The sequence below is a fragment of the Opisthocomus hoazin genome, chromosome W, assembly GCF_030867145.1.
Source record: "Opisthocomus hoazin isolate bOpiHoa1 chromosome W, bOpiHoa1.hap1, whole genome shotgun sequence".
Taxonomy (NCBI): Eukaryota; Metazoa; Chordata; class Aves; order Opisthocomiformes; family Opisthocomidae; genus Opisthocomus; species Opisthocomus hoazin.
This window is the reverse complement of record NC_134453.1, coordinates 32,416,426-32,443,743: the sequence shown is the minus strand read 5'-3', so window position 1 is coordinate 32,443,743 and position 27,318 is coordinate 32,416,426. Positions and strand designations below refer to the sequence as shown.

The window sequence follows — 27,318 nt, the reverse complement described above, 5'->3', positions numbered from 1 at the left end:
CACTCGTTCTGCTCAGCTGTGTGCTGACTGACACATTGGTCTGCAATCCTGAGCAGAATCCTTTCTTCTCCATGCAGAGTCTGTCCTTGGGCTGGTCTGCAAGCTGTACAGTTGCATGCAGGAGGCTTGAAAAGTACAGCACCCTGTATGTGACTCAATAGAAACATGAAGATGCTTTTGAAGAAAGGAAGGACCCAGCTGGGCACCAGATGGAACAACAGGAAAAGGAAAACAAGTAGTAACTAGAAATGTTGCCAAGTGCTGTCTCGGCCTAGGGCAGATCCCAGTTGTTCTAGTTAAACTATCTCAGTACAGTGCTGATACCAGCAGGGAGCAAAGCTCACTTTCAGATGCAGACAGCAGAAACACTGTGTCCCCGAGCTGGCACAGCAGCCAAATACTACTGCGGAGAGACTGCTGGACTGTTAGAGTACAGAAGTGAGATCTGGGGTCCCTTGCTGCTGTTGGCACATACTACATGTTTGCTCTAACCTCAGGCAAGTCACATCCCCTCTTGATGTCCATTCCCTTCTGCAGCACAGGAGAGAAAGCTGCCTTCCAAAGTTGCTACTACCACCCTGCACGGATGTTGCCAAGTATGTGGTGGGCACCATTGATAGCATAGCTCTGCAAGAAAGATGCAAAAAGCATACTATTGAAGTTTTACACGTATTTTCAAAAAGTACTACAAAGAACAGCAGCACAACTCTGCTTTCCCTCTGTTTAACACCTTCTGATGTTGCTTGCATGTGCCAGAAGGCTGTGGGGTGGAGGTTAGTAGAGAGATTAAACAGCTTTGGGGGCAGATGTTTGGCAAGTATGTGTTTCCCAGTTATTTGGCAGCTGGCTTTTGCACAACTGGCTTGTCAATCTGCATGCTGCCACAGAGAACTTGTAAGAAGATTTGGTGGCCCAACAGCACCATCCCCTGCTAGTGGAGTTAAGGAACTTAAGAGTGCAACTGGAATACTGAGTGCTGATGGGAGGGAAGAGAGCATTGAAGGGCTCCTTTGGGATATTCCCACGGCAGTTTCGTGCTCTTACTTTCAGCATCCATGCTTTACTGTTCTCCCTTAAAGCTCACACAGGGTATGGCTACTCTTACCTAGAATGAAGCAGGCTTTGTCACCTGGCTGCTGCTTGGCTCAGCAAGCACAGGCTGCATGTGCCACTGTACCCTGGCTTTGACCTCTACCACCCTTCAGAGCTGACTCTTCACATCACCCTCCTATTTTTACTTCTCATGTCTCAAAAGAAACATCTGCATAGATGGGCAGTGCCACAGGGCAAGATGGACTAGGTTGAGCCTAAGGGGAAGGCATGGGAAGGTGTTCATTTTAAGGTGGTTTTCACCTCTAGGAGAACATGGCATCCTTGTCACTTCCTTTCAAGGCTTTCCTGTGTGAGGAATTGCCCCAAACCTTGAACTACATCTCATCAGACAAACCCACCTCTGTTACAGAGCCACACAAGCCCTGAAGCAGAAGGGCCAGCAATTTAGCATAGAGGAAGAAGTTGTGACCTGGGATTACCTACAGAAGATTAATGCTAGACTAACCAGGTGCAGGTTTTTCACAGGGGCTGGCATCTGTATTTTAAGTCCCTGTATTGTGCAGCTGAGCTGCATTGCTTCCAAAAAATTACAGCTACATCCCCTCCTTTGGCCCCCTTGACATTGATGGCAATCCCAGGATTACAGCAGCTAAATGCTGCCTGGCTGAGCACTCCTCTGACAGCTTGCTGAGAAGGCAAAGGCCAAGGAGTAATTGAGATTACATGGAGCAGAGCACTGTGGCCCACACAACTGTGCAGCAAGTCATGTTGCAGAGCGGCATGGTCACCAGAAGGACAGGTTGCAGCTTTCCTTGGTGCCTGCAGAGAGAAGCTCTTCACATTGTTTCCCAGACCCAGTTGCCTGCAGAAACTGGTGGTGGCTCTGAGCCTTTCTCTTTTTGTCAAAAGCTGCTCCAGCAAAAGATGGATTTGCTCCTGGAAGGAGCCCATCTCACTGATCGTGCCTGGTCCATAGTCCATTCCATAGTAACAAATGGTGATACAGGTGGTAGGATTGCATCAGGGAGTGGAAGGTACAAAAGAAGCCTTATTAAAATGTGACCTGTCTCAGATGTGTCACTGGAAACCAGCACAGTAGGCACCAGGAAAAGAAAAGACCACTGAAAGGCAATGCTGAGATAAGTCCCATTATCTGCTGTTTGCCCTCCCAGAGCAGCATTTCTCCTCTAGTTGCCCATTCAGCTGCCCCAGATGAGCTCACCGGGAAGAACCACTCTCCATCTGGGCTGCCTTCTCCCTTCTGCACTGGTCCCAAAAGAACCGTGACTCCATTTGTTACCCACCTTCCTTGAGCCTGCATGATTTGGGAGATGTGAAGTTTGTTGGGAGATGTAATACAGACCCACAGAGAAAGCTGTAAAACTTGGACAAGTTCTCCACAACAGCCCTTCTGGTTTTTATTACCTTCATCTCCATTCCCAGCTCACCGATTTCTCTGCTCAGATTTTTGCATGGAAAAGCTGGGATAACAGCTGTATTAGGCTTGTAGCTGCCTCTGTCCTGAGACAAACCCAAGGCAAACATCAGACCAGTGGGAGCTCCAACAACTGTGATGATGGGTGAGACAGAGGGCAAGATGGGATTTCTCTTCACCCACCTGAAGGCAGTGGGGCTGAGGATTAGCCAGGCTAGTGTAAAACCTTGGTGTGATCCAGCAAGCCGAGCCAGCCATCTTCACCCTCCCAGGCTCAGTGTTGTACCAGGTCCTAGGCCTGCCAGCCCATGTGCAAATAGACTGGAGACCCGCAGCAGAGGCACAAGTGGGAAGCCTGTCGGCTGTGCCCTTGCTGTGCTGGGGCAGGGCGCTGTGAGATGCGCTGGTAAGGATGTAGTTGCGCAGGGAGAAAGACTCTTGCAGAAGATGAAGTCTTTGCAGGAGATAAAATTCAGAAAGTTTTTTTTTCCCCTTTTTGCACATTTTTAACCATTTATACTCCTTCCATGGGTGTTATTGAACCTTCAGTTTAATAAAGAAGGAAATGAGCCGCCGTTAAATAGCTTTCTGAAGGGTTCTGAAAGCAATCACCACTTGCATGCAGAGCTGGTCTGTGCCTAACATGCGACTTTCAGACCTCATTGTACATCCTGTAGTTGAGTGTGCTGTGGGGACTGGGATGGGAGAGTCAGCGCTGACCATCATGTCAAACAGCCACAGCTTCCCAAATTGAAGAAGAATCAGACCAGGAAGGGGGGAAAGCAGCAGCGACAACAGAAGGATAGCTAGTTGTCACAGGTAAACTTCAGTATCCATGTCCAGTGGCTAGTTCTAGAATTGCAAGTCTTGTTATATTGCACACGTCCTCCTTCCACTCTTCTCAAAATAGCTATTGTCTGTCTCCCTCCCCCCCCTCCCCATGCATTAGTGATGATCATCAGAGGCAGTTGCACCAAAGTGACTCTCAGCCCAGTTCTGCATCCCCCTCTCCCACCTGAACCCAAGGCAGTCTGGACAGTTGTTGACCATCACAAGTCTTAATTTTTAGTAACTCCGCTTGGGTTTCTTTCCTCATGTACCACAGCTTCCTCCCCACGCACTCTAGCAGGGCAGTACAGGAGGCTCCAACCATGTCCCAAGAAGCTTCTTTAACCCCTGGAAGCACCTTGCAGACACGCACCTTGCTGGGAATGTACTGGGTCAATGCTGGTGAGATCTGGCGCTGCCAGTCTTGCATAGGTGGCAGCTGATGGGGATCTACCGGAAGAAGCTGGCAAGAAGTGGCTGCTGTCCCTTTTCTTTTCTTTTTTGAGGGACAGGAGGATTTTTTTGGCATTATGTTTATTGTTCACCTTCCAGTGGCCAAGTTCTGGTCTGCATTAATAACTGGGGTTAATTGACTGTCCAGGCAAGTATGGAGCTTCACATCAACCTTAATAGCAAACACCATGGCTGTATCCAGAGCCTGGATACAAGCTGGGTTTCTCCCGTGCTGGCAAAGCGCTTTCAGCAGGCTCCAGATAGCCATTTCTAGCAGACAGGGAAATAGTACTTCTCAGAGTCCGGATCAAATCTGCACTTCTATTTCATGTCCTCAGCTTGGAAAAAACTCAACCCAAGCAAATGATTCTCAGGTCTCCTTTCCCTGTGTGGTGTCTGGGGTCCCAGGGAAGGGGATGGCAGGAGGCATTTGGGGGTCACCGAAAGCAAAATCCTTTTTGGATGTATTTAATGGAAATATCGTTCACAGAATCACAGAATCACAGAATAGTAGGGGTTGGAAGGGACCTCTGTGGGTCATCTAGTCCAACCCTCCTGCCGAAGCAGGGTCACCTACAGCAGGCTGCACAGGACCTTGTCCAGGCGGGTCTTGAATATCTCCAGAGAAGGAGACCTTCCGACCTTTGCATTAATCTCAGAGCAGGAGATGAATTTCCAGCTGTTCTTGTATATAGTGAAACATAGCTGAAACAGCCAAATGCAAAGTACAGTTAAATGTAGGGTTTGACCTGAATAACCTTTTAATTAGGAAGATAAATTTGTTGTAGCTTGACCTTAGTCCATGTTAGGAACCTGCTAATCATTTGACATGCAGAGTGTATTAATGCTGCACTTAACTTGGCCATTGGTTGTATTATCTGGGTTTGGGAGTTTTTTCACTCCCAAAGCATCGATCTGCATCTTGTATGGGGGGTTTTTTCTTTTTTTTTTCTGTTCAGAACATGTAGCACACTGTTGTGCTTCTGTTCCCGTCTGCATAGAGTATTGCCTGTAACAGATCAGTTGTGTTGTGGTTTGTTCTGGATTTTCTTTTTTCTACCATCAGTTTTATGAATTAATTTATTTAAAAAATGTGGGGTTTTTTGAAAAACATGAAATGTATATTTTTTTTAACATTTCCATTGCAATATTTATCATTGTTACTGGTTGTGTGTAGTGTAACAAAATTAATATTAAAAAGCATACATATGAAAACCAGCCTGCCAGACTGTAATTGGAGTGAACCGTGGTGAGAGGGTATAAACCACGCCATCTCCTCTGAGCCCCCAGCAATTGCAGATACTGAAATCAAGGGGTGCCAGCCTTCATGTCATGGCCAATGCCAACCTGCTTGGGCCCAGTAGAAGCAGCTGGTGTGGAGCTGTGCTGTACAGCATAGTTAAACTCGCCAGGGCCAGACAGCCCCCAACCAGCATTTTGGAAGGCTTCTTCGCAAGGCAGCAGGAAGGCGCATTGGGTGAGATCCAGCCCCTGTATCTGGGCTAAGCCTCTCCTCCCAACAGGGACAGAAGCAGAAGGAAGTGCTATGTCTATACATTGATGGGTGAAATAACCTTTTCTCCAGCCTTGCAGCCATTTCTGCCCCTTAAAGCTGTTGGCACGAGAGCCAAGCACTGATTTTAGAGTCAAACATCAGCAGCTGGAAACCCCAGGGACTGCTGGGGACAGAGGACAGCCACGGGGAGCCACTGGCTCATGCTGGCAGCTGACCCAGTGCAGAGTAAGTCTCCCCTCAACCAAGAGGCTTGGACCCCACCTCTCTGCAGAGTGTTGCTCCCCAGATCTGTGCCCCAGGGTGCTCCAAGGCCACGAGAGTGGGGAGGAGGAGGCATCACTGACACCCCTGTGTCCATCCTTCCCCCTCAACCTCCCACTGGCTCCGAGGAGGCAACAGGGCTAATGGAGAGCCTGAGCCTAGCTCAACAGAGGGTGTGAAAATCAATGGCAACTTGCTTTCTTCATTTCAACGGCACATTAATCACATTTGCCTGGATGCATTCAGGTACCCCAGGCTGCCCAGCCCCACCATCCCCTGCAACAAAAAGAGGAGGGCTTGGCAGCCCTTCAGGGGGATGGGTTGGAATCCACCCTGCCAAGATGGACATGGGTCTTCACCAGTCATCCCAAAAAATGTGGCAGCAGAGGAGCTGAGCTTCTGAGAGCCCTCATGGGGCTGGAGCCAGGAGCAGAGCGGGGCTCTGAGTCAGCACTGTGTGACAAGCCAAGTCAGAGCAGGGTTTCTGCTCAGCTCCCCATTGCTGAGAAAAGCAAACCCAGTTCATGCAAATCCCTCCCTGGCATAACCCGGCTGCCTCTGCGCTGAGATAGATGAGGATTGCTCACTCCAACTGCAGAGCCTATCGCATTACTCAGGACAGGAAAGCAAACAAGCCGGGCAGGATCACCTAAATCCAGCTTTTTAATTAAAAAGTGCAGACAGAGCAGGAGGTAATTCTCCTGGGTACCCCAGCAGGCTGGGCCAGCAGTGCCTGGTGCTGTGCCCTGGGCACTGGCTGCACAGATGCAGTGCTGTGCTATGTGCACACAGCTGGGTTGCTTCAGGATTTCCAAGGAAATATGCGAGAAAGGGGCTGGAAAAGCAACAATTGCTGGCCCTGCACCTCCCAAAATAAAATTATCTTGACTAGGACCAGTTGAAACCGTTTCCTACCATTGTTAAGCTAGTTGACTGCAGGAGGGGAGGAAGCCCAGAGCCAGGACAAATCCAAGAGAAACGTAGAATCATAGAATCATAGGTTGGAAAAGACCTTTAAGATCATCAAGTCCAACCGTCAACCCAACAACATTTCTACTAAACCATATCCTGAAGTGCCACATCTACATGTTTTTTAAACACCTCCAGGGATGGGGACTCTACCACCTCCCTGGGAAGCCTGTTCCAATGCCTGACCATTCTTTCAGTAAAGAAATTTTTCCTAATATCTAATCAAAACCTCCCCTGATGCAACTTGAGGCCATTTCCTCTCGTCCTATCACTAGTCACTTGGGAGAAAAGACCAACACCTGCCTCACTACAACCTCCTTTCAGGTAGCTGGAGAGAGCAAGAAGGTCTCACCTCAGCCTCCTCTTCTCCAGAATAAACAGCCCCAGTTCCCTTGGCCGCTCCTCGTAAGACTTGTTCACTAGCCCCTTCACCAGCCTCGTTGCCCTTCTCTGGACACACTCCAGCAACTCCATGTCCTTCTTATAGTGAGTGGCCCAAAACTGAACACAGTACTCCAGGTGCGGTCTCACCAGTGCCAAGTACAGGGGCACGATCACCTCCCTACTCCTGCTGGCCACACTATTCCTGATACAAGCCAGGATGCTGTTGGCCTTCTTGGCCACCTGGGCACACTGCTGGCTCATGTTCAGTCGGCTGTTGACCAAGACCCCAAGGTCCTTCTCCGCCAGGTAGCTTTCCAGCCACTCTTCAAGCCTGTAGTGTTGCATGGGGTTGTTGTGACCCAAGTGCAGGACCTGGCACTTGGCCTTGTTGAACATCATACAGTTGGCCTCAGCCCATCGATCCAGTCTGTCCAGATCCCTCTGCAGAGCCTTCCTACCCTCAAGCATATCGACACTCCCTCCCAACTTGGTGTCATCTGCAAACTTCCTGAGGGAGCACTCGATCCCCTCATCCAGATCATTGATAAAGATGTTAAACAAGACCGGCCCCAAAACTGAGCCCTGGGGAATACAACTTGTGACTGGCCGCCAGCAGGATTTAACTACACCACAACTCTCTGGGCTTGGCCATTCAGTCAGTTCTTTATCCAGTGAAGAGTACACCCATCCAAACCATGGGCAGTTAGTTTCTCCAGGAGGATGCTGTGGGGAACAGTGTCAAAGGCCTTCCTAAAGTCCAGGTAGATGACGTCCACAGCCTTTTTTTTGTCCACTAGGTGGGTCACCTTGTCATAGAAGGAGATCAGATTCGTCAAACAGGACCTGCCTTTCATGAACCCATGATGGCTGGGCCTGATCCCCTGGTTGTCCTGCACATGCCCGGTGAGCGCACTCAGGATGAATCACTCCATAATCTTGCCCGGCACCGAGGTCATGCTGACAGGCCTGTAGTTGCCAGGATCTTCCTTCCGGCCCTTTTTGTAGATGGGTGTCACACTGGCAATCCTCCAGTCATCTGGGACCTCCCCTGTTAGCCAGGACTGCTGACAGATGATGGAGAGTGGCTTGGCCAGCTCCTCCGCCAGCTCCCTCAGCACTCTTGGGTGGATAAAGAGGATGCAGCTGTGCCCATGGGGTGATGCAGGCAGTGATACAGGAAGCAGTTGTCATGCCCTAGCCCAGGACCTGCTAGTCTTGGGAGAGCAGCCACAGGGCTGACAGCCACCAAATCTCCCTGCTCTTACACTGTGACATCACCAATGCTATAAGCACCACCTTGGGCTGGCAGAGCAGTGGCACCAGGGTCCCTTTCCCTTTCCTGAGTGGGCTGGGAGCCTCCAGTCCCACACAGTGCTGCTGATCCAGTGGGCCACCCCAGGACCCTCCAGGACTCCAAGCACTCCTGTCCCAGTGGGCTGCCACACCATGTTCCTCTTTGTCCAAAATACAAGACCCCCATCAGCAATTACACTGACTCCTACTGCCTGGCATGCTCTGTTCACAGAATCACAGAACCACAGAATGTTAGGGGTTGGAAGGGACCTCTGGGGATCATCAAGTCCAACCCTCCTGCCGAAGCAGGGTCACCTACAGCAGGTTGCACAGGAACTTGTCCAGGCGGGTCTTGAATATCTCCAAAGAAGGAGACTCCACAACCTCCCTGGGCAGCCTGCTCCAGTGCTCCGTCACCCTCAGAGGGAAGAAGTTCTTCCTCATGTTCAGACGGAACTTGCTATGCTTCTCTTTGTGCCCATTGCCCCTTTGTCCTGTTGCTGGCACCACTGAAAAGAGCCTGGCCCCATCCTCCTGACATCCATGCTTAAGATATTTATAATCATTTATAAGGTCCCCTCTCAGCCTTCTCTTCTTCAGGCTGAACAAGCCCAGCTCCCTCAGTCTTTCCTCACAGGAGAGATGTTCCAGTCCCCTCATCATCCTCCTAGCCCTCCGCTGGACTCTCTCCAGTAGCTCCTCCTCTTTCTTCAACAGGGGAGCCCAGAACTGGACAGAGTACTCCAGGTGGGGCCTCACTAGGGCAGAGTAGAGGGGAAGAAGAACCTCCCTTGACCTGCTGGCCACACTCTTCTTGATGCACCCCGGGATGCCATTGGCCTTCTTGGCAGCCAGGGCACACTGCTGGCTCATGGTCAACCTGTCATCCACCAGGACACCCAGGTCTCTCTCTCTGCTGAGCTGCTTCCCAGCAGGTCCGCCCCGAGCCTGGACTGATGCATGGGGTTGTTCCTCCCCAGGTGCAGGACCCTTGCCCTTGTTGAACTTCATCAGGTTCCTCTGCGCCCAACTCTCCAGGCCTGTCTGGGTCTCGCTGAATGGCAGCACAGCCTGTCAGTGTATCCACCACTCCTCCCAGTTTTGTGTCATCAGCAAACTTGCTGAGGGTGCACTCTAACTCTTCGTCCAGGTCATTGATGAAGAAGTTGAACAAGACTGGTCCGAGTACTGACCCCTGGGGGACACCACTAGTTACAGGCCTCCAACTAGACTCAGTGCCGCTGATGACAACATTCTGAGTTCTGCCATTCAGCCAGTTCTCAATCCACTTCACTGACCACTCATCCAGCCCGCATTTCCTGAACTTCCCTAGGAGGATGTTATGGGAGACAGTATCGAAAGCCTTGCTGAAGTCGAGGTAGACAACATCCATTGTTCCCCCCTCATCTACCCAAAGACCATCTAAGAGCAGGTTCCACTGCAGCTCTGGAAAGTGATAACTGTAAATGTAACAAATGTATCATGTAGGAGATGTTATCACTTCAGGTGGTCAGAATCATTGCACAACCAAAACAAGTCTTGGTTCTTTATGAATAATTGGGACGGTTGCAAGACAAGGGACTCCTGAATAATCCCTTTAGGCGCCTGGGCCTTGGGAGAACAGGTATGCAAACTACAGAGATAAGGAGGCTGCAGGATAATCTGAAGACCCCGCCGAGAAATGCCAAACAAACATGTGCGGCGGACATTACCATATATTAATGAGTTCTCGGAAAAACCATTACTATGATAAACATTTCTTGGAAATGTAATGAATATGTATGTTAACATAGCATAAATACCTAGTAACTGTGTCTCTTCGGTGCACACGTTTGGAGGAGAGATCCCCCGTGTGCCCGGCGCCGTAATAAAGAATACCTGCTTAATAGTCTGCCGACTATTGAGTCTTCAATTCCGGCTTTTCACGGCATCATTTCTGGCACCCCAGATGGGACCCACTCTGCTCGGCTGCAGGACCCGCTGAGAACAGGACTCCCTGGGGTACCCCGGGGATTTCCCGGAGGGACTCCTCGCCTCACTCGGATCACTGCGGGAGCAGACAAGGACCATCTAAATGAGTAAAGGTATTCTTTTTTTTCCTTTCTTTCTCTGTTTTGGTATGTGAGACCAGTCATTTGGAGAGTTCTCATAAGTCGTAGGAGACGTCCTACGCTGAGCGCTGTATACCAGGCTACTAGTGCCTGAGGGTATACGTCTTGGTGTGTTGGTGCAGGCACGGGTTGTGCTTTGCACTTCTGTAATAACGTACTTTTGGTATTGGTGCGTTGGTGCAGGCACGGGTTGTGCTTTGCACTTCTGTAATAACGTGCTTTTGGTAGTTGTGCATTGGTACAAGCATGGGTTAAGCTTTGTACTTCTGTAATAACGTACATTCTGTATTGGTACGCTTAGGAAACCCGCTTAAGTTGCACTTCTGGCGATACGGATTTGTTGATATTGAACTCGGATATCGGATATCTCAGATACTGGCTTGTTAACATACCCATCAGGCATCGTAAAACCAAAAAAACAACCTTGCACGGTGAACCTCTTTTCTCGTGACCAGAATATTAATTGTGACATTTTTGGGACGTGGTCAGAGCGGGACGGAAGGGGACGACAGGTTAAAATTGTTAAGATAAAGACTAACAGAAGTACAGAATCAACAAAGTAAAATGGGGGACACCAAAGCAGTGGTATTTTAAAGAAAAGCCCCTTAGGATGTATTCTAGCACATTGGAAAGCTTGTGTGACTGTGTATGAAGCCCCTGTGTGAAATACAAATAAGTCAAAAAAAAAAAAAAAAGAGAGAAAAAAGTGAAGGAAAAAAAAAGAAAAAAAAAACCCACCACGTACGTTTGGTACGTTCTGCTGATTTCTGTTTTTTTACTTGGGACTGTTGTATTTGAACTCTGATTCATTGGGGCCGTGGTTTATGATTTCTTAAGTATCAGTGCAGGGTCTTCCCGTGGGGGGGTGGATTTTGAGAGTCTCTCCCAGGATCTATATGGCAACACCGGGAAAGTAGGGGGATACCCCTCACTCGACAACATCTTAATAATGTATGGGGTTTGGTTTGCTTAAAGAAAATCGGCATGATTTAGGAATTGAGTTGGGAATTTGGGGATTGGTTTTAAAATACTTACAAGTTGGTATATATTGTGGGGTTACAAGTTCTCTAGTTATTTGGCATTGATCAATCATTTAGGGACTTCGGTTTTGGGGTATGTATTAAATATACTGTATATATTGTTTTGAAAGAGCTCTATGTCTATATGTATATAAACATGTTAACTGAAGTGGTTTGCCTGTGTATATTGTTGTACATATAGGTGATACAGTTTGTAAACAGAAGGATTTTAAAAGATCCCTTCTAGAACGTGTGTATGTGTGTGTTGTGTTAACTGATTTGTGGAGAAGTTGAGAAGTTATTTTATTGTAACATGAGCTTCGGAGGGAGGTGATGCCCTCACAAACAACTAAGTGAATTATGATATGTTGTTAGAATTGATGCGGTTTTGTGGACAATTAAAAAGTATAGGAGATGAAAAGTTTAACGCGGTATTGAAAAGAAAAAAAAAAAAGGAAACCCCCTCTGAATTTTACAAAGGCTTGTGTAAAGTGATTAGAACAGAAAGGTATCAAGTTACAAGCTGCTTTGCTAGTTGCTGCTCTAAATGAAGAAAAAAAAAAAAAAGCAAAGTTCTTAGAAGTTAAGCAACAGAAAAACGAAATGAAAAAGAGGGTAAACAAGGTAACTTTTTACAGTATGGACTACTAGTGGAGTGTGAAGCAGAATACAATACTCCTGTGTTACCAGTAAAAAAAAAAACAAAACAAAAAAACAAAAAACCAAAAAAAAACACCAAAACAAAAACAGGTGGAACTTATTGGGTAGTTGTCCTGGGTTTGGCCAGGACAGGGTTAATTTTCACCAGACTCCAGGAAGGGGCACAGCCGGGGGATGGGGGCTGACCCCACCTGGCCAAACAGAGCCCGGTATTCCATACCATGTGATGTCACGCTGGGTTCCGGTGGGGGGGGCAGCGCGGCGGGAACTCTCTCGCGGCTCGGGAGCGTGTGGCGCCGGTGCGGTCCGAGAGAGCGGGTCTGTTTTTGTCGTGTTTTCTCCTTATCTGTATCGTTGTTGTTCCTGTTTCCCTCTGTTTGCTGTTCTGTTAAACTGCCCTTATCCCGACCCACCAGTTTCTGCCTCTTTCTTTTCATTCTCCTCCGCACGCCGGCGGGGGGAGGGGTGACCGCGTGGCGCTTCTGTTGCCGGCGGCAGCCGAAACCAAAACAGTAGTACAGGATTTAAGAGAAGTGAATAAGATTGTTAGAGACATACACCCTGGGGTAGCAAGAATGGTTTACGGTATTGGATTTAAAGGATGCATTCTTCTGTCTGCCTTTAGCCAAAGAAAGTCTGAATTTCTTTGCATTTGAGTGGGAAAATCCTACCACGGGTAGAAAAACCCAGCTTGCCCGGACAGTGTTACCCCAGGGTTTTAAGAACAGCCCAACAATCTTTAGAAATCAACTAGCATGAGAACTTGAAGCATGGAACCCTCCCTCCAGAGATGGAACCCTTTTACAGTATGTAGATGATTTATTAATAGCAACTGAAACAAAAGCTGACTGTATACAGTGGACTATCAGTTTGTTAAACTTTTTGGGACTAAATGGGTATCAAGTCACTCAACAGAAAACTCAGATTGTGCAGCAGCGGGTAACCTACCTTTGAAGCAAGCTGTCTGGACAAAGAGAACTAGGAACAGAACAGAATGAAGCCACCTGTAGGGCTCCCCTCCCTCAGATGGTAAAAGGGCTCAGGACCTTTCTGGGACTGACAGGTTGGTGCCGGTTATGGATTTATAACTATGGAATAATAGTGAGACCCTTGTATGAACTTTTGAAAAACAACCCCACCCGATTGATCTGGTCCAAAGAAGCTCAAAATGCATTTAAGACACTTAACAAGGAACTGATGAAGGCCCCAGCTCTAGGCCTGCCTGATGTTACTAAACCCTTTTGGCTGTTTTCTTATGAGAGACAAGGCATAGCCCTGGGGATCCTAGCTCAACAGCTGGGACCCTACAAAAGAGCTATAGCCTACTTTTCTAAACAACTGGATGAAGTAAGCAAAGGATGGCCAGGATGTCTGCAAGCTGTGGCGGCGGTGGTCTTGACTATTCAGGAAGCCCGAAAATTTACCTTGGGCCAAAAGATCACAGTATTGGTCTCACACACAGTAGCAGCTGTACTGCAACAAAAAGGGAACCACTGGCTTTCCCCATCCCGATTCCTACAATAGCAGGCCATTCTGATTGAATCAGATGATATTAATATTGTAGTAACTAATATTATGAACCCAGCTTCTTTTCTCAGCAGGTCAATCTCTGAACCATTGGTACATGATTGCTTAGAAACCATAGAGACTGTGTACTCCAGCAGACCAGATTTGAAAGAGAAACCCCTGGAAGATGCACAGGACTCCCGGTTCACGGATGGAAGCAGCATTGTTGGACAAGGTATTCGAAAGGCCAGGTATGCGGTGACAACAGCAGATGAAGTAGTTTAGTCTCAATCACTACCTGCTGGAACATCAGCTCAAAAGGCTGAAACTATTGCCCTAACTAGGGCTCTGGAGTTAGCAAAAGGAAAAAAGATAAAAAATATGGACAGATTCCAAATATGCTTTTGGAGTTGTCCACACTCATGGGACAATTTGGAAGGAGCGAGGACTACTAACTGCGCAAAAGAAGCAGATTAAATACGCTGAGGAAATCCTTCGACTACTAGAAGCCATTTAGCTACCAACAAGAGTTTCCATCATGCACTGCCGAGGGCACCTGAAGGGTAACACTGACCAGGAAAGAGGTAACAGGTTGGCTGACTCTGAAGCTAAACAGGCAGCAGAGAGAATGCAAGAGATTTTAGCCTTAATTCCAGATAACAGAAATAGAAACCTGAGTGACCAAGAAAATGCTGAGTATTCTAAAGCTGATGAAGAATTAATAGAGCGATTAGGAGGACAAATTCCATCCCAGGGTTGGGCCTACTCAAGTGATGGCAGAATTATAATCCCTGCTAAACAGATATGGGGGGTGGTTAAAGAAGAACACAATAGGACACATTGGGGAGTGGACTCTCTGTATAAATTTTTAAATCAGAAATTAATAGGGAAAAATTTGTATACTACAGTCTGACAAGTAACCCAACAGTGTGAAATGTGTTCAAAAAATAACCCCAACACAGGTAACCGGGTACAATTAGGAAGTATTGGAAAAGGAAGTGTACCAGGAGACCACTGGCAAACTGATTTCTCTGAACTTCCAAGAGAAGGAGGGTACAGGTACTTATTAGTACTTGCAGATATTTTTTCAGATTGGCCAGAAGCATTCCCTTGTAGAACAAATAAAGCAAGGGAAGTAACTAAGGTATTATTAAATGAAATAATACCTCGATTTGGGGTACCGACAATTATCTCCTCATATAGGGGGACGCATTTTTGTGCAGAAGTAATGCAACAGGTCAGCAGACTATTAGGAATCAATTGGCAGATACATATGCCCTACAGACCACAAGCCAGTGGGCAAGTAGAAAAGATGAACCACATGATAAAACAACATACAGCAAAAATATGCCAAGAAGCGAATCTATATTGGTACCAAGCACTGCCTGTTGCACTACTTTGGATACGTGTAAAACCTAGAATCAAAGAAAATCTGAGCCCTTTTGAGATACTATATGGGAGACCATATCAGGCTAAATATCAGGGGAAGATTTGAACCAGTTGGGAAATCAGTATCTACAGAATTATCCTATATCCTTGGGAAAACAATTAGAAAGGATTAGTAAAAATGTTTTGGGTACCAGGGCTAACGGGTTAGATCACTCGATCCATCCATTTAGCCCTGGAGATTTGGTTTATGTTAAGAGATTTTTCAGGTGATCCACTGAGAGAGAAGTGGAATGGACCTTACCAGGTATTGCTGACCACTTTTACTGCAATCAAGATTAGAGAACAACCGGCCTGGATCCATTATTCTCGAGTGAAGAAGGCTCCTAAACCAGGATGGATGGTCGAAAAGGCTGGCAGTTTGAAACTACAATTGCAGCGGTAACTTTGTTAAACCTAGGCTTTTTAGTAAACGCTTGGAGAGAGAACTTATATTACAATGCAATTCAGATGATAGCGAATGCCACGGGAGCTAAGGACTGTTGGATTTGTACTGCCTTACCAAAAGGTGACATGAGACTCCCTTTATACGGGGTAGGATCCAATCATTGGAATCGTGATAATAATACTTGGCCCGAGTTTTGGAGAAGACACGACGGAGGATACTGCGATCATGACAACTCAAACTACATGACTGGACCAAGATTTGACCTACAGATATTAGATAACAACACCCAGGTATCAGTTAGCAATAATAGTTGCCTATGGAAAGCAAGATCCAACACTTGTTCGTGCCGACCCCCCTTCCATACACACAAAAATTGTACTTGCAGGGATGGGTGGAATGATTATTGGATCAACAAAACTGCAGTAGAAGTAGGAACTTGGGATTTGAAAGGGACAGGCGCGATATATATTGATTTTTGTAACAGAACCCAATTAGAAACCTATAGCCCCTCGAACTGGGATTATTTTAGGAATGTATCAATTGGCTGGGTAAACCGCTGAACATTTTACGGAGCTAATCTCACAGCCACTGACGGGCCCTGTAAATTACCCAACGGGTATTGGTGGCTATGTGGCAATGGCATTAGCAGAAAGCGACTCCCTGCAGGTTGGAAGGGAATGTGTACCATAGGTCATCTAGTCAGCCAGGACCGAATATATAATCAGTCCCAAATACCTAAAGGCATATTAAGAACATCATGGAGACGAGCCAAACGGGAAGACAACTCACTTGTAAGTAGGGGAACAAAATTTCATAGCTTTGTCAGATGGTTCTTACCATGGCTAGGAGTAAGCAAACTGGAAAAAGCCATAATAAACATTTCCACGGTTTTAGAAAAGATGGAAAATCTAACAATAAATGTAATAAATGTGTACATATAAAATTTGTTCTCAAACCGGCTGATGGAGAAAGAGGAGAAGCCCTGTGATGAATGGGTTAACTTTATTCATGAAATCTCATGTGGGTGTTAGAGTTTCTTTTGCAACTTAAGCTGGAGCCGCAGACATCCGGAGTGAACAACCATTTGCTGATAAGTAAGGGAATGGCCCATCTGCTTATAAGCAAAGGAATGGCTTGGGGGATGAATGAGCAGACAGCAGGACGCCTGAGAAAGACTTTGGCCTTCATCCCAACGACCACCGAGAGGCAGACAACGACCACCTAGCAACTAGTCGCACAAGCACAAACACAAACACAACCTAGGCCCTAGGTAATCATTAATGTTAAACAATAATGGTGAAGGGGATTTTTAATAGAAATAGCGTTACCAAATGGTTGCAGGTGTATTTGTGGTACCTATCTATTGTGTGAATTAACTGAAGCAAAAAGTCATACATCTCCCCCCCAAAGAAGGTAGTTTTAATTAAAACCAGCAGGTGCCTAGAACTCGTCAAGACGACCCGTGCCACAGGGACAAGAGCCAGAAGAGGACTGAGTTTGTGCAGAAACTGTGATGAAGAGGATAAGCCTTCATCTTGGGACCCCCGACGACCACCACTAGGAGGCACTGCGCAAGCGCGGGTGGGAGGAGTGTATGAAAATGGACTGATTTGACTATGAAAGGAAGGGCTTATGTAATCAGATGAATATGTATATTTTGATCTATATAAACTGCACGAAAAGGGTATGGGGTATGCACGCTTGGTGGAATTATCCCCCTTGCATCCAGCGCTGCAATAAAGAATGCCTGCCTTTTAATACTACATTGGTGTTACGAGGTTTTATTCCCGGATTTTCAGTGACAGGGGCGCAAAAGCCCTTGGGAAGACGGGTGTCACTGCAAACTGCACCCTGACCTTTGGAGTGCCAGCCTTTCAGGTTCCACGGTGCAGGGGCCACGCAAGTTTTTCTTGTGATGGTGTCATGGTTTAACCCTGTCCGGAAACTAAGCACCACACAGCCGTTCGCTCAGTTCCCCCCCCGGTGGGATGAGGGAGAGAATTGGAAGGGTAAAAGTGAGGAAACTTGTGGATTGAGATAAAACCAGTTTAATAATTGAAATAAAATAAAATTAAAATAATAATCTTAATCATAAACTGTAATGAAAAGGAAAATAACAAAGGGAGAAATAAAACCCAAGAAAGGCAAGTGATGCAAATGAAAATAATTGCTCACCACCAACCAACTGATGCCTAGTCAGTCCCTGAACAGCGGCCTCCCCACCAACCTCCCCTCTAGTTTTATTGCTGAACATGATGTCATATGGTATGGAATATCCCTTTGGTCAGCTGGGTGTCAGCTGTCTCAGCTGTGTCCCCTCTCAATTTCTTGTGCATCCCCAGCCTACTCGTTGGCAGGGCAGTGTGAGAAGTGGAAAAAGCCTTGACTCTGTTGTTCAGCAATAATGAAAATACCCCTGTATTATCAACACTGTTTTCAGTACATAGCTTCATGCTAGCTACTATGAAGAAAATTAACTCTACCCCAGCCAAAACCAGCACATTCTCCACCCCTTATTCCATACCATTTATGTCATGTTCAGGTCCCACACTATCCAATATATCCTCATTAATCACCACTCCCCTTCTTATCCTTTGATATAATACACATATATCATTCCTCTAGTCTATGGACCACCCCTGTCAAATGTCTTTAAAATATCCACAAATGACCACAAAATGTCCATTGAGTTTATTTAGTCCATGACTTTGGGCTTCATCTGTTATGGTGGTCACTCAGGACAGAAGAGGTGATGTGTTATGTAGAGTTATTGGGCATCAAAGCAAGCTCAGATCAGGTCACTGCTGCACTTGCATTGCTTCTTGTAAGGCTTGTCCTCCATTGGTTCAGGTGGTTCCTGCTTCTGCTATAGCAATTCCTATAACATGCAACTCAAATCATGGGTTACAGCAATTTAAAGGTATATCGATTACATTCCCCACCCCTGGTCCCTTTGGACTAGGCCTTAAGTTTTAACATTGCAATTAATTCCTCCTCTTGCCTCTAACTTGGCCAGTCAGCGAGAGGCTCCTGCGATAATACCTTTGATATATGGCAGTCACAGCAGTGGCAAAATACAGCACCATGTAACACTGACATCATACAACTGAAATTATGGATTATTTTCACACAGGATTAAATCACCTTGAGGTACACATTGGAATCCCCCATCATCAAGCATTACCCTCCAAGTGCACCCAGGTTTTTGAGCATAAAACAATCCCACAAACAGGTTTACCCTTTCCTGAGGAAGGAATAACCCAGAATGTTTTTCCCAATAAGTTCCTTACACATACTACAGGGACCTTATCTCCTTCCACAGTGTCCAGGGGTTTTGACTGGGCAGGGCCAGGTTGACTGGCAGATCCTCTAGTGTTAACTAACCAAGTGGCTTCTGTTAAATGAGTATCCCAGTTTTTGGAAGTCCCAGCCCCTATTACTCTCAGTGTAGTTTTTAACAGTCTATTACATAATTCCATTTTCCTGGAGGCTGGTGCATGACAGGGGATGTGATACATCCACTCAATGCCATGCTCCTTGACCCAGGTGTTTATGAGGTTGTTTTGGAAATGAGTCGCATTGTCTGACTCAATTCTTTCTGGAATGTCATGTCTCCATAGGACTTGCTTTTCAAGGCCCAAGATAGTATTCCGGGCAGTAGCATGGTGTCCCGATCCAATGTTGAGGAGGTTTCGGTACAATCCCAAGGATGAGATTAAGACGCAAACGGAGTCAGATGCCGTGCAGTCTCCCTCTCTGGAGATATTCAAGACCTGCCTGGAAAAGGTCCTGTGCAGCCTGCTGTAGGAGACCCTGCTTTGGCAGGGGGGTTGGACTAAATGACCCCCAGAGGTCTCTTCCAACCCCTAACATTCTGTGATTCTGTGAATTATGCAATTCAAATTGTAAATTGGCTCTCTTGCCCCTGATATTGGTTCATTGGGGTTCCAAGTGGCAGGTCCATAATGCTGGATTATTCTTTCGGGAGGCCGCTCATTGTCTCTCAACTATTGTGTTCCACCTATGCTAACCTCAACAGATTGCACATGTCGGGCAACTCTTCTGTTCCCCAAATTGTCATATAGTAAGCATGTTAATAGGAAAGTTTCCTATAATCCCTAAGAAACAAATTACAACTGGTTAAACTATCATCTTTAACAATAACATGGACATATTATAAATAGTATCAAATCTTAAACAGCATAAACAAACACATGTAATTTAACTTTCTGTTAAATGCTCCTTCGGTTATTTTCTTTTTAGCTTTAATTCCATGGCACTAAGGGTGGAGAGAATGGTTGTCCAAAACAGTGCCTTCGATAGTAAACTATGCATCCTATAAATATTAATAAAGCTATAACCATTAATGTTACACAAAGAATCAGGATCACCATCTGTCTTCTTCCCAGCAAAAGCTTTGATTTTGTCGCACGGACTTCATCTGTCAAAGGAAAAGAAGAAAACGTACTCGGTTCCCAGGGAACCAGAATTAAATAAATATTAAAAAGATGAGACAATCCATCGAGTATTAATTTTGGTGTTCTTTCCCCAAAGCATCTTTTGCTTTCCAAGCGTATTCATTTAATTTTATTAAGTGAGGTAGCAAGGACCAATGGGACTTCTCCTACAGTAGGGAGTTTAACTAATATTGGTTGCCCAGGATAATGGGAGGGTTTTACAGGGGGACCAGGACCTTCAGGGGCAGGTAAGATTGTTGGAGGTGCAGGACAGCAGGCCATAATTTTCAGGCTTTCGAATTCTCCCCATCAGTTATTTGCTAAAGTGAGGGCCTCCCGCACTTGTCCTGCCCATCCCGGATTATGCAGTTTGAGAAACCTTTTAAGTAGACCATTGGTTCTCTTTACTATTCTGTTTGCTTGGGGATAGTAGGGAGTGTGAAAAATCCACTTGACTCCTTCCTCGGTGGCCCAGTCTTGGACTATTTTGGCAGAAAATTGTGAGCCGTTATCCGATAGGATTGATTGGGGGATTGATTGGGATTGATGGCTGCACCATCCCTTTAGGGCCTGAACTGTATTTTCTCCTGTGGCACAGGCGAATGCCTCTGCTTGCACTAGCCCAGATACCCCTTCAACTCCCACTAATGTGTATTGTTTTCCCTCGGATTTTTGAAAGGGGCCAATATAGTCTACTTGCCAGGTTTCCCACAGACTCTTCCTGCTTTTAATGTGTGAGGGAGGTTGGTCTAAGGGATGTTTGTCGACTACGACACAGGCTACATGCAGAAATACAAATGCAACAACTTTCCTTGGTAACAGGCCAACCTCGAGCATGCGCCTCACAGTAGAGATCTTTGCTTCCTGTATGCCCTCTTTTAATATGTAACCGTTCCAGTAATCTTTCCCAATCCTCCGTTACAGGTTCATTTTGTAGGGGAGCTAAACGAGGCAATTCGTCTACTCTGTTGTTCCACTGGCTCACTAGATCGCCTCCACTTTGATGGGAAACTACCCCAGCTATGGAAAAGTTTCCTTGTTTGGCAATTAGTAGGATGTCTTGCCATTTGTCCTTCTGCCATATGGGTATCCGATCTACCTCACACTCATTTCTCTCCCAGAAAGAAAACCCTTTATTGCACCCCTTGTAGACAGCAAAGGAGCCAGTATAGATATAGATAGCAGAAGAAGACTGAGTTTCAGGAGAAAAAGATTGAGCTTCATGTTGGAATATGCTCCAGGCCGCAACTAGTTCTCCTACCTGTGCACCACCTTCTCCTTCTGTTATGATTTTTCCTTCAGTTCGAATCTGTAAAGCCACTGACTGATATTTCCACACTTTCCCTTTACACCAAACTTTTTCTAGTTGTTCTGAAAATGGAGGGGCAACTTATATGACTGGAGATGGAGGATGATTTTTATAATTTAGGGGAAATTCTTGTATAGTTAGTACTTTGGTGGCTCCTTCAGATACAGAGAAATTTTCACAGTAATGCTCTGTTTGTGCATACCATTTCGTACAGAGACCCCCTCTGGGCCACCCCATCAGGGGATGGGGTTCCTGCTAAAACTGCTTTGGTCACTATCACTTCCAGAGCGGCCGCAATTCTCTCCTCACTGGGAGTGTTTTGAATTCTCCCCTGCAGCTGGACCCCTATAGGTTTCAGGGAATCGGGAAGTCCCCATATCAGGGGAGTCATTCTTTCGGGGTCTACTGGCAGCAGCATTGGGGAGCTCAGATTAGGCTTGAGTTCCCAGTCATACATCATCTGAAGGCAAGCCGCTTTCTGCACACTTTCCAATAATTGATCTATCATGCCTATTATGGCCAGAGGATGCCCCCTCTCCAGCAGGTTCAACCCCCCCGCCCAATATGCGGCCCTCTGAGTCAATGACCATGCGGCTCAGCGATTGCCGGTGGTTAAAATCATGCCTGGGCCCCAGTACCCTTCTGCTTCCCTTCCCGACAACAAGATCCCATTCCTCCGCAACGGGGACACCCTCCATATATATTCAGTCTCCGATTCTCTCGCAGTCCTCGCAAAATCTTTTCGTAGCTTTGCCAATTCAGTTGCAGTAAAAGGGATTTCTTTAGTAATAACCTGGGGGCGATTGTCATTGTCGTCTTCATATATGTATTCCATTTTAACCAACGGATACATGGAGGGGGGGGGCTCTACGGTCTCTTTAGCTCCCTTCAAGTCCCCCTGGGGATAGATCAATTGTATCCCTTTCTCTACCAGCACTACTTCTGCTTCCACCAAGGTGTACGCCTCCCTCAAAAGTTGATTCTTTAATTCTTCCTTCAGTATTACATTTTGGCGCCTTTCCTCCTCCAGCAACTGTTTGTTTTCCCGCAACTGTTCCCGCAGCATTTTTATCACTGCCTGCAGAGAATCTACCACCGCCTCAGCCTGACCAGACCTCTGCTTCCTTTCCTCCACTGCAGCAGCCAAACTCGCTCCCAGCACTGCACAGATTATCGCTTTTCCCTTCCCCCTCTTAACCTTAGCTTCCTTTTGCAATACTTTCATCCTGTCCATCACACTCTGCAACTGAAACCAATGGTCCCTCGCCCAGTCTTGCCCATGGGCTGAGGGGCGAGATTGGTATGCCTCTAGAAAATCATACAGTTTCTGTTTCCTCAACCCAGATGGACACACAATCACACGTGTCAGCTGCCTTTTGGGCGGCTATTTTCCTACAAAGGGGATGTCGTCCCAGGAGGGCCATGCCTTGAAATCCAAGTTTCCCCTATACGCTCCCAGGAGGCCAAAACATGAACTAATACACAGAGTTCCCACAAAGGGGATATCGTCCTGAGAGGGTCACACCTTGAAGTCCGAGTTTCCCCTATATGCTCCCAGGAGGCCAAGCCATATACTAATATACAAGTCCGCGAAAAAAGCAACACAAAAAAAGAACAAGAAACCACCATTCACTCCTTCCTTACACTTTGTTCGTCTCTGTCTGCTTCCCTCGCGGGAGAGCAGAAGTGCGGATCGGAATTCCGCACTCGCTTCGTACTTGTTTGTACGTCTCAGAATCACAGAATCGCAGAATGGTAGGGGTTGGAAGGGACCTCTGTGGATCATCTAGTCCAACCCCCCTGCCGAAGCAGGGTCACCTACAGCAGGCTGTAGAGGACCTTGTCCAGGCGGGTCTTGAATATCTCCAGAGAAGGAGAGTCCACCACCTCCCTGGGCAGCCTGTTCCAGGGCTCCGTCACCCTCAAAGTAAAGAAGTTCTTCCTCATGTTCAGACGGAACTTCTCATGCTTCAGTTTGTGTCTCGTTCACACACAATCACACAGCACACCACAACAAGGTAGTATGGCACTCTCGTCTCAAGGGATCCTGTCTGTGATGCCAATAAAATGTCCCGATCCAATGTTGGGGAGGTTTCAGTACGATCCCAAGGACGAGATGAAGACGCAAACGGAATCAGATGCCGTGCAACCTTGCAAACTTTATTTCAGTGAACTGGGAACCGGAGGTCGGGCGGGGAGGCAGTGGGGGGAGGACAAGAGGAGAAAAGAAGAAAGGGAGAGAGAAAGAAAGAAAGAAATAAAGAAAGAAAGGAGTAAAGTCAGACAACCTGAGCAGGAGAGAAAAGGAGTGCAGGGGAGATCGGTTACCACCACGACGGATCCAGCGATGTCCAGTCGGCTCAGTCTCTAGGCAGGCGCTGAGGTTCCAACAAGGACGGGTTCCAGGAGAAAAGCGTCAGGAAGGAAAAAAGCCCTCAGGAGAGCATGTGCTGTTCTCTTATAGGGGCATTTGCCCATATGCAGAGCGCATTTTAGTATGTGCAGTTCGTGCCAGGCGTGCTACCCACTTAGGCAGCCCTTCGCGTGCTAGTCTGTGCACAAGCACAGAATGGTACTTTCCTGCAGGTTGCTGTGGAAGTTTCTTCAGAGGTCAAGAGGAGGTGACAGTACAACAGCAAAGTCGAAATAAAACCAGTTTGTAGAGGTGTTCTACACATGGGTAACAGGGTATGTTTCCAGCCATCCAGTAGTCTTTTTCTGTTCAAGGGAGAGGGTAGTATGATATAATCAATCTGCCAGACTTCCCCATATTGATATTTCAGCCATTGTCCTCCATACCAAAAAGGCTTTAGCTGCCTGGCTTGTTTGATTATGGTGCACGTTTTACATTAATGGATAACCTGTGCAAAGGCATCAATAGTCAAGTCCAGCTCTCAACCACAAGCCCATTTGTATGTTGCATCCCTTCCCAGATGGCCTGACGTGTCATGGGCCCACTGAGTTATAAATAGCTCATCCTTATGTTCCCAGTCCAGATCCACCTGAGCCACTTCAATTGCAGCAGCCTGGTCCATCTGCTCATTTTTGCGATGTTCTTCAGTGGCATGACACCTGGGTATGTGAGCATCTACGTAATGTATTTTTACAACCAGCTTCTCTAGCCGGGCAGCAATATCTTGCCACAATGGGGCAGTCCAGATAGGTTTGCCTCTGCGCTGCCAGTTGTTCTTGTTCCATTGCTGCAGCCACCCCCACAAGGCATTGGCCACCATCCAGGAGTCGGTGTAAAGATAGAGCACTGGCCACTTCTCTCGATCAGCAATGTCTAAAGCCAGCTGGATGGCTTTCACCTCTGCAAACTGGCTCGACTCACCTTCTCCCTCGGCAGTTTCCGCGACTTGTCGTGTAGGGCTCCATACAGCAGCGTCCACCTCCGCTGCTTCCCCATAACACGACAGGACTCATCCGTGAACAGGGCATACTGCTTCTCATTTTCTGGCAGCTGGTTATACAGTGGGGCCTCTTCAGCATGTGTCACCTCCTCCTCTGGCGATACTCCCAAGTCTTTGCCTTCTGACCAGTCCATGATTACCTCCAGAATTCCTGGGCGACTGGGGTTTCCCATTCAGGCCCGCTGTGTGATCAGCGCGACCCACTTACTCCATGTAGCATCGATGGCATGATGCATAGAGGGGATCCCCTCTTTGAACATCCAGCCCAGGACCGGCAATCGTGGTGCTAGGAGGAGCTGTGCTTCAGTGCCCACCACTTCTGAAGCAGCTCCAACGCCTTCATATGCTGCCAGAATCTCTTTTTCAGTGGGAGTATAGCGGGCCTCAGATTCTTTGTATGCCCGGCTCCAAAACCCCAGGGGTCGACCTCGAGTCTCCCCTGGTGCTTTCTGCCAGAGACTCCAGGTTGGGCCATTCTCCCCGGCTGCGGTGTAGAGCACGTTTTTAACATCTTGCCCTGACCGGACTGGACCAAGGGCTACAGCATGAACTATCTCCCATTTAATCTGTTCAAATGCCTGTCGTTGCTCAGGGCCCCATTCAAAATCATTCTTCTTCCGGGTCACGTGGTACAGAGGACTTGCAATCTGGCAGTAATTTGGGATGTGCATCCTCCAAAAACCCACAACACCCAGGAAGGCCTGTGCTTCCTTTTTGCTGGTTGGTGGAGACATAGTTGCTATTTTGTTGATCACCTCCATTGGGATCTGGTGATGCCTATCCTGCCATTTTATTCCCAAAAACTGGATCTCTTGTGCAGGTCCCTTGACTTTACTTTGCTTAATGGAGAAACTGGCTTTCAGGAGGATCTGAACTATTTTCTCCCCTTTCTCAAAAACTTCCTCCGCTGTGTCACCCCATATAATGATGTCATCGATGTACTGCAGATGTTCTGGAGCTTCACCCTTTTCCATTGCATTCTGAATCAGTGCATGGCAAATGGTGGGACTGTGTTTCCCCCCCTGGGGCAGTTGATTCCAGGTGTACTGGATGCCCCTCCAGGCGAAAGCAAACTGTGGCCTGCACTCTACTGCCAAAAGGATGGAGAAGAATGCATTAGCCATGTCAATTGTAGCATACCACTTGGCTGCCTTGGACTTCAGTTCATACTGGAGCTCTAACATGTCTGGTACAGCAGCACTCAGTGCTGAACTTCGTTCAGGCCACGATAGTCTACTGTTAACCTCCACCCTCCATCAGACTTTTGCACTGGCCATATGGGACTGTTAAAAGGTGAGTGAGTCTTGCCGATTACTCCTTGGCTCTCCAGCTGATGAATCAACTCATGAATGGGGGCCAAAGAGTCTCGGTTTGTGCGATATTGCCGCCGGTGCACCATCCTGATAGCATTTGGCACCTGCTGTTCTTCAATTCACAGCAATTGCACAACGAAGGGATCTTCTGAGAGGCCAGGCAGGGTAGAGAGCTGTGTGATCTTCTCTGTGTTCACAGTGGCCACACCAAAAGCCCATCGGTACCCCTTTGGGTCCTTGAAGTACCCTCTCCTGAGGTAATCTATGCCAGGAATGCAAGGGGCCTCTGGGCCGGTCACGATGGGGTGCTTTTCCCCACTTGTCCCCTGTCAAGCTCACCTCAGCCTCCAGTACAGGCAATTCTTGGCATCCCCCTGTCACTCCAGAGATCCTGATGGGTTCTGTGCCCCTATACCCTGATGGTATCAGCGTACACTGTTCACCACTGTCTACCAAAGCCTTATACTTCTGTGGGTCTGATGTGCCAGGCCATCGAATCCACACAGTCCAGTACACCCGGTCACCCCTTTCCTCCTCCTGGTCAAAGGCAGGCACCCTCTATTCCTGTTCCTGGTAAGAATATTCACTGTCTGACCCTTGCAGTGCCAGACCAGAAGTCCCCTCACCAGGGTCAAGGGAGGTGATTTCAGTTCTTCTGTGTCTGGGAGATCGCTGATGGCCTTCTTGTGTCTCAGCAGCAACTACGCTGACAGCCTTTTTGGGTGGCCCCTTCTTAACAGCTGTCCTCCCTCTCAGCTTGCGTACATGGGCTTCCAGCTTAAAGGTGGGTTCACCATCCCACCTCCTCATATCTTTCTCCTGGTCATGCAGGAAGAACCAGAGTGCGCCACGCAGCATGCATCTGGGGCTCCCTTTTCCTCTGACCGGGCCAGGAGAGGACCGATTTCTTGGGGCGTCCCTGACACCCGAGACACTGTCCCATAGGGATGAGGAGGTACAGAGATTTTCTTCAAAGTTTTGGAGCCAAAAAGACCCTCTCTCCACAGTTGGTGTATCCATATCCGGGCAGTACGTTTCTGCCAAGCTGTTAGAATATGATGCTTGGGCACCTTGAATCACCTTCCTCCACATGGCCCGTGTACACAGGACATCCTCTGGATCTTTGGAGACATCATCATCATCATCAAGGTCACTGTAAATGACTTCTAGCACTGCTGATTCTCTCAGGTACTGGATGCCTTCATCTGCAGTAGTCCACCTTCCTGGGGAGTTCACAAGATCTTCCTTGAATGGGTGTCTTTCCCTCACACTTGAGGGGAGCCATCTCCAGAGACCGCAAATTGCTGCCTCTTTTCCAATTCCTCTCTCAGTTCCCCAGTTTCTAGCAAGGGATCCCAGCTGTTTGGCTTATTTCCCTTCTAATTGCTGACTATCAGCCCCATTATCCCAGCGTTGGAGCAGCCAGGCAGCAATATGCTCACTTGGCTGGTGGCTATAATCTTTTTGCATGTCTTGAAGTTCTGCTGAGGTCAGGGACCAGGTA

The 27,318-nt window shown here is 47.3% G+C and overlaps 1 protein-coding gene across 1 annotated transcript; it reads right to left on the bottom strand.

Moving 5' to 3' along the window:
• Nucleotides 1–18,168: 18,168 nt before the first annotated feature.
• On the bottom strand, nucleotides 18,169–25,685 carry LOC142365484 (uncharacterized). The gene is given in 8 exon segments (XM_075446305.1): nucleotides 18,169–18,200; nucleotides 18,507–18,566; nucleotides 20,608–20,971; nucleotides 21,291–22,422; nucleotides 22,733–22,818; nucleotides 23,665–23,806; nucleotides 24,032–24,160; nucleotides 25,642–25,685. Coding segments are annotated over 8 exon segments (1,989 nt in total).
• Nucleotides 25,686–27,318: the final 1,633 nt, after the last annotated feature.